General features: G+C 32.4%; 3 protein-coding genes across 3 annotated transcripts in view; 2 read left to right on the top strand and 1 right to left on the bottom strand.

The window, feature by feature from the left end:
* LOC140050259 (polycystin-1-like protein 1) overlaps positions 1-3,393 on the top strand; it is a 66,278-nt gene extending 62,885 nt beyond the window's left edge. The window contains exon 64 of the mRNA XM_072095376.1: positions 79-3,393. Coding sequence (XP_071951477.1) covers positions 79-650 — 572 coding nt within the window. The 3' untranslated portion in view covers positions 651-3,393. The remainder of the gene's footprint in view (positions 1-78) is intronic.
* Positions 1-16,070, bottom strand: part of LOC140054221 (small ribosomal subunit protein eS8-like) — a 225,609-nt gene that overhangs the window by 83,666 nt on the left and 125,873 nt on the right. The window lies entirely within an intron of this gene.
* On the top strand, positions 7,753-14,146 carry LOC140045998 (mu-type opioid receptor-like). The gene is made up of 2 exons (XM_072090574.1): positions 7,753-7,904; positions 11,519-14,146. The coding sequence occupies exon 2, from the start codon at positions 11,776-11,778 to the stop codon at positions 12,841-12,843; it is 1,068 nt and encodes a 355-aa protein (XP_071946675.1). The 5' UTR covers positions 7,753-7,904; positions 11,519-11,775; the 3' UTR covers positions 12,844-14,146.

Raw genomic sequence — 16,070 nt, forward strand, 5'->3', positions numbered from 1 at the left:
ACATTTAGACCCTTCATTAAGTACAGCCACTAGCAGTAATTTAGTAATTAATGTTTTGATATTTTTTCCCCTCAAAAGATCAAGAGCGTAACTGGGCAAAAACCAATAAATCAAGCGGATCCAGCTCCATTGAACAATCCAGAGATGACATTAAGTTGGAGGAGTTCACGGATGATTGGACGACAGTCAGCAGCTCCTATTCAGAACTAAAGGAAGAGTCAAGTGAATTGAGAAAAAGTCCGACATTAAAGGAACTTGAATCAGAAACGTCATTTGTTTGCCTTCATTTAGACTCTACGCAGATTGGCAGTGTCGGATCAGGGAATACAAAACTCAGAAAAAGAAACGTCCTTCAAGATATTGTGCGTGATACTCCAGCTGCAAAGTCGGTTAATAAGACAATAAATGTTGAGGATTTTGCGATTCCAAATGCATTATTTTCTTCCCAAGAAGATCTCTTCGAAGATATTCAGGAAGAAAAGACTTCACGCACAAAGCACTCCAGAAGTGATCTGAGAAATAAACTCCGGAAGACTAAGTCACGAGGCAAAGGAAAGGGGCGTAACCGCATCGAAATAGGAGATGAATTTCTGAACGATGAATTTAGTTCTGATGATGATGTGCCTGTTGTATTTATGGGCATTTCTTAGACAATAATGAATAACAATTTGTATTGTAGAATATAGTGATCTTATGATAATTTTACAAGCTGTATATTATGAAATTATGTAAATAATCTGATTGTGATTCATGTTGAAGGATATGCTCAGGGATTTTATTAGTTTATGAATGTGTTCAAGATATATACATATTTCGTTGCTTATTTATAATAATAAACAAGTGTGAATTGTTTAAAATCAATTTCTACAAAATTGAAAAGATTGACGTGCTATGTCAAATTGAATTTTTAAACAAGGTTATACCATTCCATTTTGATGTACCTATCTAAACATTATTTTGAATATATATATTGAACAATATATGTATTTTTATAACTTGTACATGCTGTATGAATTTAAATATAATCGACTGAAGCAACCATAGTGGATATGGTTGAAACAGTTTGTTTTTTAACTTTAAAAGTCAATACTGTACAACAGTAATTTCACTGAAACTAAAGTCTGTGTCATAGACAAGGCAGCACTTGGTAAAATTTAGACTTGCCACAACTCTGTATTTATTATTCCTTTTAATGTTATTCCACCAGTCAACATTTCGATTTTTGTATATGCAAGCTCAAGCAGTATATGTTTAAAACGCCATATGTGCCAAAATATTTAAACTCCGTCTGGAACGCAGACTAGGTAAAATTATGTATTTATAAGTTTGGGTTAATGTTGAAATCTGATCTATTTTATATGAAGTGATTATTTTATTTTTATTTTAAATTACTGCTATCCTTAATTTTGTATTTGTTATGTTTCCATTATTTACTATTGAAAGTAATAACTTAGCTAGCAAAACAGTAAAAAGTCTTCACATCTCAGATAATGCCATTTAATTTGTAATTCATATAAATGTAAATCTAATTTTTATCACATTATCCTTGCATTGATTGTGTAACATTGCAATGTCATTATTATTCTTACTGTAAAAGTTCTATATAATGGTTCTAGTAAAGTTTGCATTACACCATGTGTTTCCAAAAGGAAAGCACAGACGGTTGTAGCATAACAACCAAAACGTTAAGTAAATAATGAATGTTTTTTTTTATTTTACGGGGTGCTGGGGAGAATATTTCATTTGTTGAAAGTTTGACTAATATGCTATAAATAGAACAACTGATATACTGTATATAGTGAAAAAAGGGATAATAGAGAGGTTTCGCAATCTTATGAATACGATAACGAAAACGAATACGTCACGCACACGTATTCGTTTTCGTAAGCCATAAAAAAATCTGTTTCGCATGGCAACGAAATATTGAGGCGCGTCCAACATATGACTGCGGTAAATTTGAGCGAAGCGCAGGTACGTGTTGCTTGATACTTGGCTGCCTAGGCCTAGCGTAACATCAAAGCGAGTGAGGACTTTAAAAACTGCTATTTATCAAAATTGACTTGGCATTTTAGTAAATTAATTTACTAAATTACTTTCAATAAATCTATAATTATATTATAATCCTGAATCATTCCTGATTCAAATGCAAGATGTGCAAATAGATCAAAAACTATACTCGTTTTGTAGTTACGAATATGACTGGTGATATTCGTCAACACGAATACGCTTTACGAATATGAAATGGGGATCAGCTCAAAAGTTTCACAAATGTATGACGTATTCGTTTTCGTTATCGTATTCGTAAGATTGCGAAACCTCCCTAACGTTTCTATTCAAAGCCATGTACAATTTTGAGATCTTATTCACCAAACAAATCATGTTTTTAATTGTGGATAATGTATAGGGAATATTTTTATTCGTGGAAAAAATCCACTGTTCCATTCAACTCAGCTCCACTTATTATTATTGGTATACTTTTTCATTGCATTATTTATTTTATGTTATTAAACTATTATAAGCAATTAGTTGTTAGAGTGGTGGTGGGGTTTCAATATTATTTTTATTTAATACACAAATTTAAAAAATTAAGACTTTGGAGTATTTATGTAAACATTTAATGAACTTATTTGTTGCCAAATTACACAATCAAAAATCATGTTAATTATAAATGTTTTTTATGCATTGTGTATTTTCATCACTGTAACTTTTATAGTACAGTAATCGTATAATTTAAAAATGTGTGCTATCTAAATAAGTAAAATTGGTTTTCTGAATATGTCAAACTGGTTTTCTGAATAAGTCAAACTGGTTTTCAGAATAAGTCAACTGTTTTTTTTTAATAACTCAAACTGGTTTTTCTGAATAATTCAAACTGGTTTTTCTGAATAACTCAAACTGCTTTGTCTGAATAAGTAAAATTGGTTTTCTGAATAAGTCAAACTGGTTTGTGTGAATAAGTCAAACTGGTTTTCTGAATTTAAGTCAAACTGGTTTTCAGAATAAGTCAACTGGGTTTTTTTAATAACTCAAACTGGTTTTTCTTAAGAAGTCAAACTGGTTTTTCTGAATAAGTAAACTGGTTTTCCGAATAAGTCAAACTGGTTTTTCTGAATAAGTCAAACTGGTTTTTCTAAATAGTCAACTGAAGTACTTGCAATTTAAATAACATTAACATCCAAAACTATTTAAGATTGAAAGCCCAAAATAAAGTATTATGTGTTTTATGATGTTTATGATTGTATAAAATAGATATCTAGTGTACAGTGGTGACGGTTGTCATTGATAACTTCTAGCACAGTAACAGTAATATTAAATCTATTTTGATAAGTAAGTATTAAGAAATATCAAAAACAGTAAATAGCCATTTGTAACATTTTTTAAAAACTAATGAAATAAAACATTATTAACTATCTTTAAAAAGAACATGTGAGGTTTTTTTGCCGACTGACCATTGAGGTATAAAATTAAATACCTCCATGGACTGACTGTAAGACGTACGGCACCCATTGGACGTACTCGAAACTAAAACAAATAAGTGATGTCCACTAAAGAACATCGTCACCAAGGACAATGGTATGGTATGTGTAACATTATCCGGCTTGTTTTACACAGTTACTGGTTTACAAGGCAAGCATCTACAGACATTGTTGTACTTAATTAGCAAGTCCTGAACAACACCAATCGTTGTACGTGCTCTTCACTGATGATCTTTTAATATCAAACAACTAAATCGTAAGTAAATCTATCATTTTTTAGTATTCAAAATTGTACATTTTAAAAATAGTAGTTAACTTTTAGTAAACATGACCTAAAAATCAGATTATCTTAATCTACATGCTGTTTTCCGATTCAACCGCCTGTTTTGTTTCCTTATTATTTTGTAAACCCTTTTTATCGCTTTATTTTCTTAATTATGTCCTTATTTTATGCGTGTAGTTGGTGTATTGTGTAATAAATAGGTTATACTGTATTTAAAGCATACAATTGGCAAGTTGTCCCATAGTTGTCCTAATAACACGTTTTACAACATAACTAAAAGTATTATACCGTACATAATACATTCTTCGTGTTTTCAGATACATTAATTAATTTTCTTATAATATAATGGGTGTTTCATTCGATCTATGCCTACTAAATAAAATGATAGGATGAGAGATAAATGAGTAGCCTAGTGAGAGATTAGTTTAGCATGGAGGTATAACCTCCATGAGTTTAGTAAGTAGTTTTATTTCTGTCTACACTATCAAACTAGTTTGCCAAAAAAATGTGATGTGTTCAAATATGGTACTGATTAATACGCTTATATGACATCATCATGTCCATAGGCCTATGTGCACATCACATTTTTTTGTCATAAAGTTTGATAGTGTAGATAAGGTTTTAGACAAAAAGAGTGATTCATAATCTGCCATGGCCTGTGTTAGATACGTGATTCTAAAATTAATTTGACAGAAAACATTTGTAATACTAATGAAGCGAAATAAACACGAGCATTTAATGAGTGCAGTGACCATGCTTTTAATAAAACATTTTATGACCACCCACTTTGGTTGACCATGATTTGATGTTTAACGGTGCAAGCCAGCATTGGACAGTACGGATGATGTCCGGATGATTCAGTTTTGTTGTATAATTAGAATACTGTATAGGCCTAAAGGCTGCTAAAACTATGCAAACATCATGGACAGGAATCTTCAACAACCACGAATAATGGATCTGAGCTAAGTCTTCCATAAAAATGGCATGACGACAGTTCAAGGATCACAAGAAGGCAGGCCTCAATACATAAATAAATAAATTAGACACAGTTAGATTAAAACATTGAATGATAGAAAAACACGAAATAACTAGAGTTCTAGATTTCCAACGTTTCTACTGTCGTTCCGTTAGTGGTTTAAATTGTTAAGTTAGTAGTTGATGAAGTTTGCGTCGTCAGTGGTTAAAATTAGGAGTTAATTTGTTTACGTTGGTTTAAGTGGTAAATGTACATTAGTGGTTGATGGTTGCCTTAGTGGCGATACAAACGAAAATAATTTGACTAATCATGACGCGATGGATCCTGTTTTGTAGTTGGCCAACGTACTTGAGTTGCGCGTTAGATCCTGTCTTGTAGTTGGCCAACGTACTTGAGTTGCGCGTTAGGTCCTGTTTTGTAGTTGGCCAACGTACTTGAGTTGCGCGTTAGACCATGTCTTGTAGTTGGCCAACTTACTTGAGTTGCGCGTTAGATCCTGTCTTGTAGTTGGCCAACGTACTTGAGTTGCGCGTTAGACCCTGTCTTGTAGTTGGCCAACTTACTTGAGTTGCGCGTTAGATCCTGTCTTGTAGTTGGCCAACGTACTTGAGTTGCGCGTTAGGTCCTGTTTTGTAGTTGGCCAACGTACTTGAGTTGCGCGTTAGACCCTGTCTTGTAGTTGGCCAACTTACTTGAGTTGCGCGTTAGTGGGACGTCAATGACAAACCAAATGGAGAGAAATTAAAAACACAAAACTAGGATTGGATAATGCATGTTAGGAAGTTGGACAGAAAAACAACAAGTCTATGAAAGCCAACTATAGAAGACTTTAACAAAAGTCAAGAAATTATTACAAAATACAACAAACTGTATTACTAAATATGACGACGAGGAAATTTCCTCAGTTTTTTAAAACATCAATTTTGTAAACAAATACATCATATGAGCTTGTTTGTTTTGTTTAATTTGTATTTTTAATAATTATCTTATTTCCGCTCTAATTAATTTGCATTGTTCTTTTTCTACCAATTTTATTTTGTACAAAAAAATATGTAATTGTACTTTGTGCAACTTCCTTTAATGCTATTCATATGTTGTAACAATTGTCTTAGAATTAGAGCAGGAATGTTTTTCATTATTTACGCCTACCTACCTTCCGTTTTATTGATACCAAAAAGAAACAATTTTTAGTTATTAGGGAAGATTGATAAAAGATATATTGTGTTTTTGTAATTTTTAGGTCAGTCGATGCATTTCAACAACACCAAAGAGAGCGCCACCATAAAAAGTGTCATCGTATTGTTTATTGTATCAATGAGAATAATTGAAAACTAGTAGAAAACTTTTTTTTTTTTATAAAATTGTATCTTATTTTTTTATTTTAGGCAACTCTTCACAAGTTCTCGCTTTTTGGGTTTCGCCGCTCTTAATTGTATTTAATAATTATTAATTTATTAATTTAATTTTATCACAAACTTTGTACAAAAAGAAGAAAGAGAAATAAATGTTTTGAAATGAAAATAATGAAATGTGGTCCCTAAGGAACGGGATCCTAATAAAAGACAACATTAGGCCTGTATATCGTGATTTAATCGAATTAAAAAAAATTGAAAATTCATAATGCAAGTGAGTAACCTAAAATATGACTTTAAAATCCATAGGCCTATATACCAGTATCTTACAAAGTGCGCACCAATTTCTAAACTTAAGATCAGTAGGCTTGCATGAGTATAATTTAGTTGACCCTTACAGTAGCTTATAGTGCATAATGTTCGCATGTTGGAAATGTTAGAAAGATGATGTATTGATGACCGCAGCAGCTGATCTGTAAAAATGAGAAATCGTGAGAAAGTTATTTGGTTGAAAAGAATTATATATTACTGTATTTTGTTACGGTCAATTTCAATCCTGATTTCTGGAAATGTGTGTTCTCTCAGTATTTAATCTTTCGGTTACCATATTCCTATGATATGTAGCGAGCGACCCACTCCTAATACCGTTCTTAATGGCAGAAAGAGACAACACAAATCTTTTTTTTATTTTCTAAAAAAAAAGTTATAGGCTTAGGCCCTTTCATCATTGTTTTTACTTCCAACACATTAATTGGTTGGTGAAGGATGTTATAAAAGTTTTGTATAAAGTATATGAAATATCGATAATTACAACAACAACAACATCTTTGTTAAAAGGTGATTTGACTTACTATATAAAATAGTAAAGTAAGCCTAACGTACTTATTATTGTGTTAATGAACTCAAGCATTGTTTCAACACTCTTCGTTTCAACAAACACCAGGAAATATTCACAGCCGCGAATTTAAATAAAAATATGAGAAAATTAATATTTCCTTTATAAATCATTGAAGGAAGAAAAGGAAGCGTGCCTTTAGAATTATGATTTATTTGCATAGGACTCACTGGGGAATGGTGTCTAACCCTCGCCGCCGGTCGCCGGTCATGATAAAATAAATGCTTTAAATAAGCCTACAATCCTTCAAATAAAATATTTACTGGCCATCTTTAAATATTTAAACAAGTTGCATCATAAGTATTTGAATAGTATTATTGATATAATATTATTAATATTGTCATTATCATTATTATATAATATTGTTTTTACGATAGGCCTACTTTGATTAATTAATTATTTTAATTATTTAATTCTGTTTATTTTATTTGTTTGATATTATATTAGAGATTTTTGTAATTATCGATATAACTGCTTAAATGGTTAATTAATTAGATTAAAAATTAAATGTTTAAATATAAAACGAAATGTGTGTCCTGTGCAAAAAAAAGAAAAACACAAAATGAACGAGTTCCTTTGTTTGGCAATGATAATAATGAGACTTGTCCCCTAGCGATTTGATAGCACAAAAAAATTTCTTTGTTTGGGAAAAAAATTAGCATTAGGTACAATTAACATAATTACCTCTTCTGACACGTGACTTTTAAACGTTAGCAGCGCACAATAAGCGTGCTACGCATGGATGAAAAATCCAGTCTAGGTGGAGTTGATATACGGAACAAATAATCCATCTTCTCCTTTCCCGTATAAGATTCCAGAGTAATACATTATTAAATTTATAACGTGTGTCTTCTAGTTTTAACGATTGTTTGTTTTAGGCCTATTTTCAAGTTTTATCAGCAATCAACCGTTCAGCATATTGGTGAGTTTATGTAGACATTATTTGTGCTTTAACCAATTATTACTCAAACATTTACTGGTACTTTGTAATGCAGTAGTTGTAATTAAAATCCTCACATACAGGTTTAGGTGAAACTGTAATCTTAGCAAGCATGAGTATTTACAGGTATTCTACTCTTTTAGTTTATTCTAAATTACAATATCTTTTTTATATCTGTCTATTTTTTTTTATTGCTGAATTTAATCACTCAATCAAATTTCGGAGGTAAACATTTTTTTCTTTTATTGTGTTAATTTTAATTTTTTAATTAAATAGTGATTTTGTTTTTATTTTGGCAATGTTTAAGGGTTTTGTTTTATTTATTTAATAGTTTTGTTAAGCAATTATTCTAGGGCAAGGAAATACTTTTTTGGCTCCTCACGGTTCAAACGCACGACGTTTATGCTACTAATTACAAATTAACTTTGTTGAGTATTGTTTGCGGATGATCGTGCAAAGAGTATTACTTCTGGAATTCTGTTTAACAACAGACAAAATAGCGGCAAACGATCATAATGAAGTCAACGATCTATGAGAGATTCGTCTGCCATCTGTCTTGCTATTTTGACTCAGTTCTACCATTTTTCTTACCCTCGTTCCATACATTGTTTTATCATTTTCAGTAAATTATAGAATTTTACTTGTCTTCAATTATTCTATAATTCTAGACTCTGTAGGATGTGTATTTAAATTTAAATTTTCTGACAATACGTCGTTCCATAATTTTTTTTTTTTTCAATATACAGTAAATTAGAGAATTTTACTCATCTTCAATTATTCTGTAATTCTAGACTCTGGTGGCTACAATGTCTATTTAAATGTTATTTTCCCACAAACCAAAGAGTGAGTACAGTAAAATAAAGATGAATCGTAAAGTAAAGTGGCGTAGGTGAACCGTACCACCACGGAGGACGATGTAATATAGATGATTCATAGACAAAAATAAACGATATATAAATGATATTTACTGTATGAAACCAGGGAAGAGTGAATCTTCCCTGATGAAATGAGTCACCAATTACATAAAAATACTAAACCAGTCTACTGGTAGGCATATTTTAAAGTTCAAATAATATAATTATTTTGTGGCAGTAATAATAAATAAAGTAAATCCTTCACTATGCCTCACTCATAAATCAAAATTTCTTAATTAATGGTAATTTTTATTTGAGCATAAAAGTATTTATAGATACTTATTTATAGTAATACTGTATCATAAAACTCCTCTCGAAAAAAAGCCCCCTCTGTGGTTTGTAAAAGTAATCTCGAAAAGAAGAGTTATTATCTTGAAATCAAACCCCGCTTCAAGATAGACTGCATTTTAATGCCAAAGGAATATAAATATATGAAGATGTTTTAATGACCTTGCAACCCTTAATGACCTTACAACCCTTAATTATCTCAAGAATCAAGAATCAAGAATCATATAATATATTCATTCTATTGTTTGGTACGTTGATTGCATCTTCTTCTTGTCTGCTTCGAGAATTTCAAAACTTACAGCATTCATTTCGAGAAGAAGCCTTCTTCAGCTTGGAAAAGTAATTTCGAAAAGAAGCCCAGCAAAGAGTTTTTTTAAGAGAAGCCCATGGGTTTTACGTTAGTATTTCAGAAACTTCCTATGATTAATGATAAATAATGTTTTAATATAGTAGATTTAAAAAGCTCAGATATCTGCGTTTTCTGGGTCTAGGAAACTCAGATACTGCATGTATAATTATATCCGAGTTTTCTAGATCCGAGTTTGCTGAACACCTCCAGCACCGCTTTAGACCAAAGCAACCAGCTCGCAATGGGTGTGTGTTATAACGTCATGCCAGAATAAATTATTGCGGCCCTTTCTTTAATATTGTTATAGCCTACCGGTGTTATTATACAGTTTTAATTTCTGTAATTTGTATTTTTAGTTTTGAAATTAAATTAATTTTTAACATTTAACAGTACCACTGAACTTTTGATAGCGAAACAAGGCGTTGATAGTATTGTGTTTCTGTACTTTACTATAGTTCACAAAGTTGCAATGTGTGGTATCAATAATTAATTTTCAAAGTACTATTAATGATGTTTAAAAGATTACCACTTCATGAGTCATAGTGAATTTATTTCCTCTGTCTTAAGTGCTTTCGAAACAAACACTATGAATTGTTTCCAGATGTTATAGTTCTGGAAAATGATACTTCGATTTGAAAATTGCAAAATTATTAGACTTAAAGGAAATGTCTTCATAAATCTTGACAAAACAAACGCAATGAATACGGTAAGACAAGACACCACTTTTAAATCATATACATTTTTCCATAGCCAATCAATAGCCTCAACATTGAGAAATGTTTCTCAGTAGACATCGGCCAGATTGCGTTTTTTGAAGCAATTCAAAAGTGATAATATATTCTTGTTATAGAATTTGAATAATGATCTTTACAAAACAAGGTGAATGTGCTAATGATCTCTATCAAAGCGTATGAACGGCATACTAAAATAAATTTATAAAGTATCAAATCACCACAACTAAGTTTGTAAAAACTTGTATACATGTTCAAATCGAGGATTGTTACGCAATTCTCACACTAAATCTAAGGTAGACCTATACATATTAAAATTAGTTCGTAGACCTCTCAACTGGCCTTTAGCTAACACTTAATAAAATTTAATTAATCAATTTTGAATTGTGCAATAATCCGACAGATCATCCCATATCCTATACTTCAGCGTATTGGTAATTTGTCCATAATACAGCATAAACACAACACATCAATATTGTGTAGTCTTTAATCTAGCCTTGACCCACTTGAACTCTTTATGATACTTCTTATTAAATCATAAAACTGGAATTATAAGGGTTAAAAACTCCGGGTAAGAATATAATATTATGCGACGTCTAGGTTGGGAGAGATCAGGTGACTGCTTTGCACAGTTAAAGTTTATTTACCATTATTTCAATGTTATTTAATAGCAGTATAACAGCAGTGTATACTGCATATTTAGAAACTTTAATAGTTTGATTCTTATTCAACCAAAATTACTATAATTATAATCAGGACAATAATGAATATTGTATAGGCCTAAGTAAGTTAGTTGAGTGATAGGAGACATCAATGAGGCAGAACCGAGTCCGCATTTTTATCCATTCAACGAATATAAAACATTCAATAATTGGATCTATAACACGCCTACTATTCTAAAGTAAACTTTTAATTAAAATAATCGACCGCGAATCCATCTTGAATCAAATGCAACTATTCAAAAATGCGGTGCTTTATTTTTACCCGCAGAACTAAATATTCGATATTCGCATTGTTTTTCAGCTATTGCTTCGTTAACCGTGCAATAGAGCCGTTTGATAGAACTTTATGAAATAGAACTATAACCAAGTAGATGCAGTTATTGAAAAATGTGATTATTAATAGGCGTTATTTGATAACCTTAAATCGTTGGATTTTTCAATCATAACAGAGTATGATGATCGAAAGAACATTATTTTGTATAAATTATATCTTGTAATTATTTTATAATACACCACGATATACAGATACCGGAATAATATTGTATACCAATACATTGCCAATTAAATTTTATTTATTTTTTCTTTGTTGTAGGTGTGTTGAATTAATAGGTACCTAGATTCTTCGATCAATAATAACCGGATATATTGTGTGGACATCAAACACCAATAGCATTCATTCAAGGTGAACAGGAGTATTGAACTCTATTGCACAGGAAACTATAAAACGTCTTGAATAAAAAAGCTCGAACATTACGGTTAGGTCAGCCAGTTTATACTTAACACCTTCTTTGAGTATTTGAAATAAATAACTTATTTACTGTTTACCAGCAAAACAGATGTAACAACATCATGACGGCAAATTTAACAAATATAACCCAACTCAAAAAATGTACGATGCCTGATATTTATGAAAGTGATGTTGCAGATAGTAAAACTGCTTTAAAGGGAATATTCATATCACTCGTTATCATCTGTGTCTTGATCGTTTTTGGAAACACAGTAGTTGTTTCCACATTTCTTCACTACCGTAAACTTCGTAGGCCAAGAAATATCTTTGTTTTCAACCTCGCTCTGACGGATTTGTCTGCCGGATTAATGATGCCTATTCAAGTATTGGTTGGTGCATCGGTAACTGACGCTATTGGTTCCACTTTTGTTGTCATTTCTCTTCTAACCGTTCTTGCAATTGCCGTAGAGCGATTTATTATCATAGTTGTGGCACCAACTAAGCACAGGGATATTGTTACCAAGCGGGGAGTGATCACTACATGTGTTTGTTTCTGGGTGATTCCACTCGCAATTATCGTTCCATTTTCATCGTACACAGAGGCATATATCCTCATTGTGTTGAACCTTGGACCATGGCTTATGATATTTGTGTCAATAGCTGTTGTCATTCTTTATGGCGCGATATTTATAAAGATCAGGCGACACGAGCGAAGAATGAGAGGAAAATCTGGAAGTAAGCGAAATGAATTACGCGAAGCAGAGCGCGTAGTAAAGGCATTTGCGTTGATTGTTGCCCTCTTTTCTGCATGTTGGTTACCATGGGCAATCGAAGCTCTTCGTATAAACTTCTCACTTTATATAATCACACATGAAGCAAGATGTTTTCGAGGGACAGTGGCCTTTTATGTATGTCTCTGTATTGGTCTGCTAAACTCTGCACTCAATCCATTGGCCTACTGGTGGCGACTACCAGATTTTAGACAGGGTGTTGTCAAGTTAATTCATACTGCTTTACCTTGTTACGAAACACCAGAACCGTTTGGATCACACTCGCAAAAAAGCGACAAATTTCCAGACTCTAGTCGGAGAGATGATGGACTTCTTAATATTAGCAAAGACATTTCTCATGGTAGATCTGTAGCCGGACCATCACATTGTATCAATACTAACGGCACTGCTAAGCGCTGAACAGTCACTTTATTAGCAGCCGATTACCATTACTGGTACCTGAAAGTACGCCTGCAGTCGCCAAGTACCATCATTTTATAATTTAACACAAACAATTATTAACATTCCATTAGAAATTCCATAATTTGCAAAACAGAAGAAGAAACTGCAATTATTTCACACCATGGTCTGCTGGTAATAATGCCCACTCTGACTAGCAACTATTTAGGAATAACAACATACCATAAGTACCTAGAACCAAGGAATTAAAAACAGAAAGTTAAAGTGTGAAGACCGGGAGGAGATGTTTAGAATGGGCTGTTGTTCCGCATTTAATCACTACTTTCAAACAATTCATTAACTGTGTACAGTTGGAATACGATAGACTTAATTAATCAAACTTTTTTCTTTTTCTAATCAAAACATAAAGTTTAGATATGTATATTTAGTAGGCTTAGATCAAACATATCTTAGAAGAACTTCATAACTTGTTTTTACCATTACTTTATTATTTCTCTTTGAACTTTTTAATTGAGTTACATAGTACAATATTTGATCTATTGTAAGTCCATGCTAATGGTGCATCGAACCTTCAGTACCCTATGGCTGTTGGATAATAAACAATATTTTGTGTAATGAAATGACATACATTGTACAGATTGGTAGAGGCTAAAATTTGCCATTGAAGTACCGGTAGGCAAGTTTGGGTTTTTACAGTTGTATAAAACGTGTATGTAGCAGCATAATTATTATGTCTTGTGTGCACAATCTGCATCCTTGAACTTCTTAGGCCTATATAAATGTATATTTAAGATGTTTTGCAATTCACTGCCACTTTAACCTCTTGTTTCTGTCGGGAAGATCATAAATTAACCAAATGTGTTACCAAAAGTAATTGATAATTGAAACATCGCAAAATGCAATAATTTAAAAGCAAAAATAAGTGAAGTTGTGAGAAAATTTATGAAGAATGGAAATGGGTTGTTGAATCTATCGAAATCGAACAAAACACCGAATAATACACACCAAAATACAATAATAGCCAAATGTTGTTGATACGTATTATGTAATTAATCAATTGGTGATATCATCGTAAAAATGATAATATTCAGTACTTTGCAAATTGTGAGTCATCGGGAGAGAAATATAGGCGTGGCTCAGCTCTATTCTACTTCTCCTCAGCTGAATGCAAATCATTCCATTCTTTATATTTTCTACTTTGTCAAGTTTTGAAATGTAAATCGTTTTTGGATAATCGCAATCGTAAATGTACTGTAAATATTGTGTTATTGTGTTGTTCAATTGTTATTTTTAATAAATTGTAAAATAGCAACAAACGTGTATATTATAATATTATACTTGTATCGTCGTCTCACACCTGCCTAACTAGTGTGCTGTATAAACTCATCAACAAGTGTTTCTCTTTATCTTTTACCAAAAATTAATCTATCTATCTTAATGCGTCACTCTAAAATGTAATGTTAGAAGTTACAAATTAATAATGCAATGTTCTATTCTAGGCCTAAATCTATATTATTAATTTTGTTTAAAAGTATGCACTTAAAGAACACGTGTATAGGATTTAATAAACACACTATCACACGAAGAACGTAACAATCAACTATTGAACAAACGTAATAATTCCTTTTTTTTAGGTGAGGTTGGAACATATAAAATGTTGGTTTTTGATAGAATGCATAAAAAACTAACTATACGATCTCCAAAGCACGACACAGGTCGCACGTTTAGTTTATTGACGGTGTTTGATGGTTGTGAAGGACGGATGAATCGGGGCACGAAATAAACACCCCAAACGGACGATTAACGACGTATGGTATCAAAACAGCACACTTTCAGGAAACAACGCGTCTTCGTATCTCTGCGTTTTCAGAAATTTGCCAAAACTTGTGTTGAAATGTACATTATTCCTCATAATAAATTCAGTATCAAACAATAATATATTTTATCACAACTTTTGATCTAATCCATGTGAAGGACAAGCATAAAACGGTAATTTAGGACGTTATTAACAATTACGACCGACTTGATTTACAAAATACGACAGCTTACTTTATTACAAAATGCAAAAGTTGTTACAAAATACGACCATTTATTATTACAAAATATGATTTAACAAGCGTTAATATTAATGTAGTACTGTACATAGAAAGATGCCCTTTACTTTCTATAGTTTATGCCATCCGGTCAGTTTTTTTGTTTTGCACAATTGGATCTTGTCACACGGTTGGTGGGTTAGTTAAGGTTGTCAATACTTGTAAGCACGCCAAACAGTCGTAATATCGATCGTTTTGCTTCGGCCTATTTTTAAAATTTGTTTTTATTGTTTATATTGTTTCGGAAAAAAAACACGGAATAACTTATTTTCTAAGAAAAGTTTCTACTGTTTTAGGCCTAAGATTTTCTTCTTTTTTTTAAATCCCATCAATGAACACATATCATACATCTAAATCATACAACATTCCGTAATTCTGTCGAGCGCGCGAGTCTTTTTTTTTTACATTTCATTTTTCCTCCTACAAGGTATTAAGTATATTACCGCCGGTACACTTGTGGTTGACTCCACAAGGTTGTATTGTATTATACCGGTAGTGAAAACAGTAAGACACTTTACCCGTTTCGCATTAACGAGATATCCGCATTTCCCTGAGATATGCAATACCTTACAAAATGAATTTGCGCTTTTTAATCCAAGGAACACGCAGGTGTGGCAATTCAAAGTTCATCTGTACTACCTGAATTATGTAGGGCTGGTAGGCTTATGTGAAGTGAGTGCGGATCCTTACCATTCGCATGTTCTCTATGGAAAGCTTAGTTGCGTGCCATACACACTATGACTTTTCATCCCTCCCCCAGACGGTTTATTGTACACATGGCGGAACGAGCTGGTGTTGAAGGAACCCATGTGTAGTCTATGGTGTTGAATTGTTGACATGGATGTCATACACAGCCTTAGCATAGGTGACATTAATAATGACAGTAGTAGTGGAGTACTCCCAAATGTAGATACCCCATTCTCTGCAGCTCTCATCCAGGATAAGTGCTACTTGATCTCTCCCGTCGGCTTTTGGTTTTCGACGGTCCCATGTGCCTCGCGGTGGTTGGCTCATTTCAGTTTTAGTCTATTAGTATTATAGTCATTTGTGTTGTTTAATGTCAGTTTCATTTATGTTGGTCATTGCTCACGTCTGGTGCTGCTCGGTATTATTGTTGTGACGTCTAGTCTTTTG

The sequence above is a fragment of the Antedon mediterranea genome, chromosome 1 (genome assembly GCF_964355755.1).
Source record: "Antedon mediterranea chromosome 1, ecAntMedi1.1, whole genome shotgun sequence".
NCBI classification, from domain to species: domain Eukaryota; kingdom Metazoa; phylum Echinodermata; class Crinoidea; order Comatulida; family Antedonidae; genus Antedon; species Antedon mediterranea.

Excerpts from the sequence above, each read along its gene's own strand:
- LOC140045998 (XM_072090574.1), top strand. The coding sequence starts at position 11,776 with ATGACGGCAAATTTAACAAATATAACCCAACTCAAAAAATGTACGATG.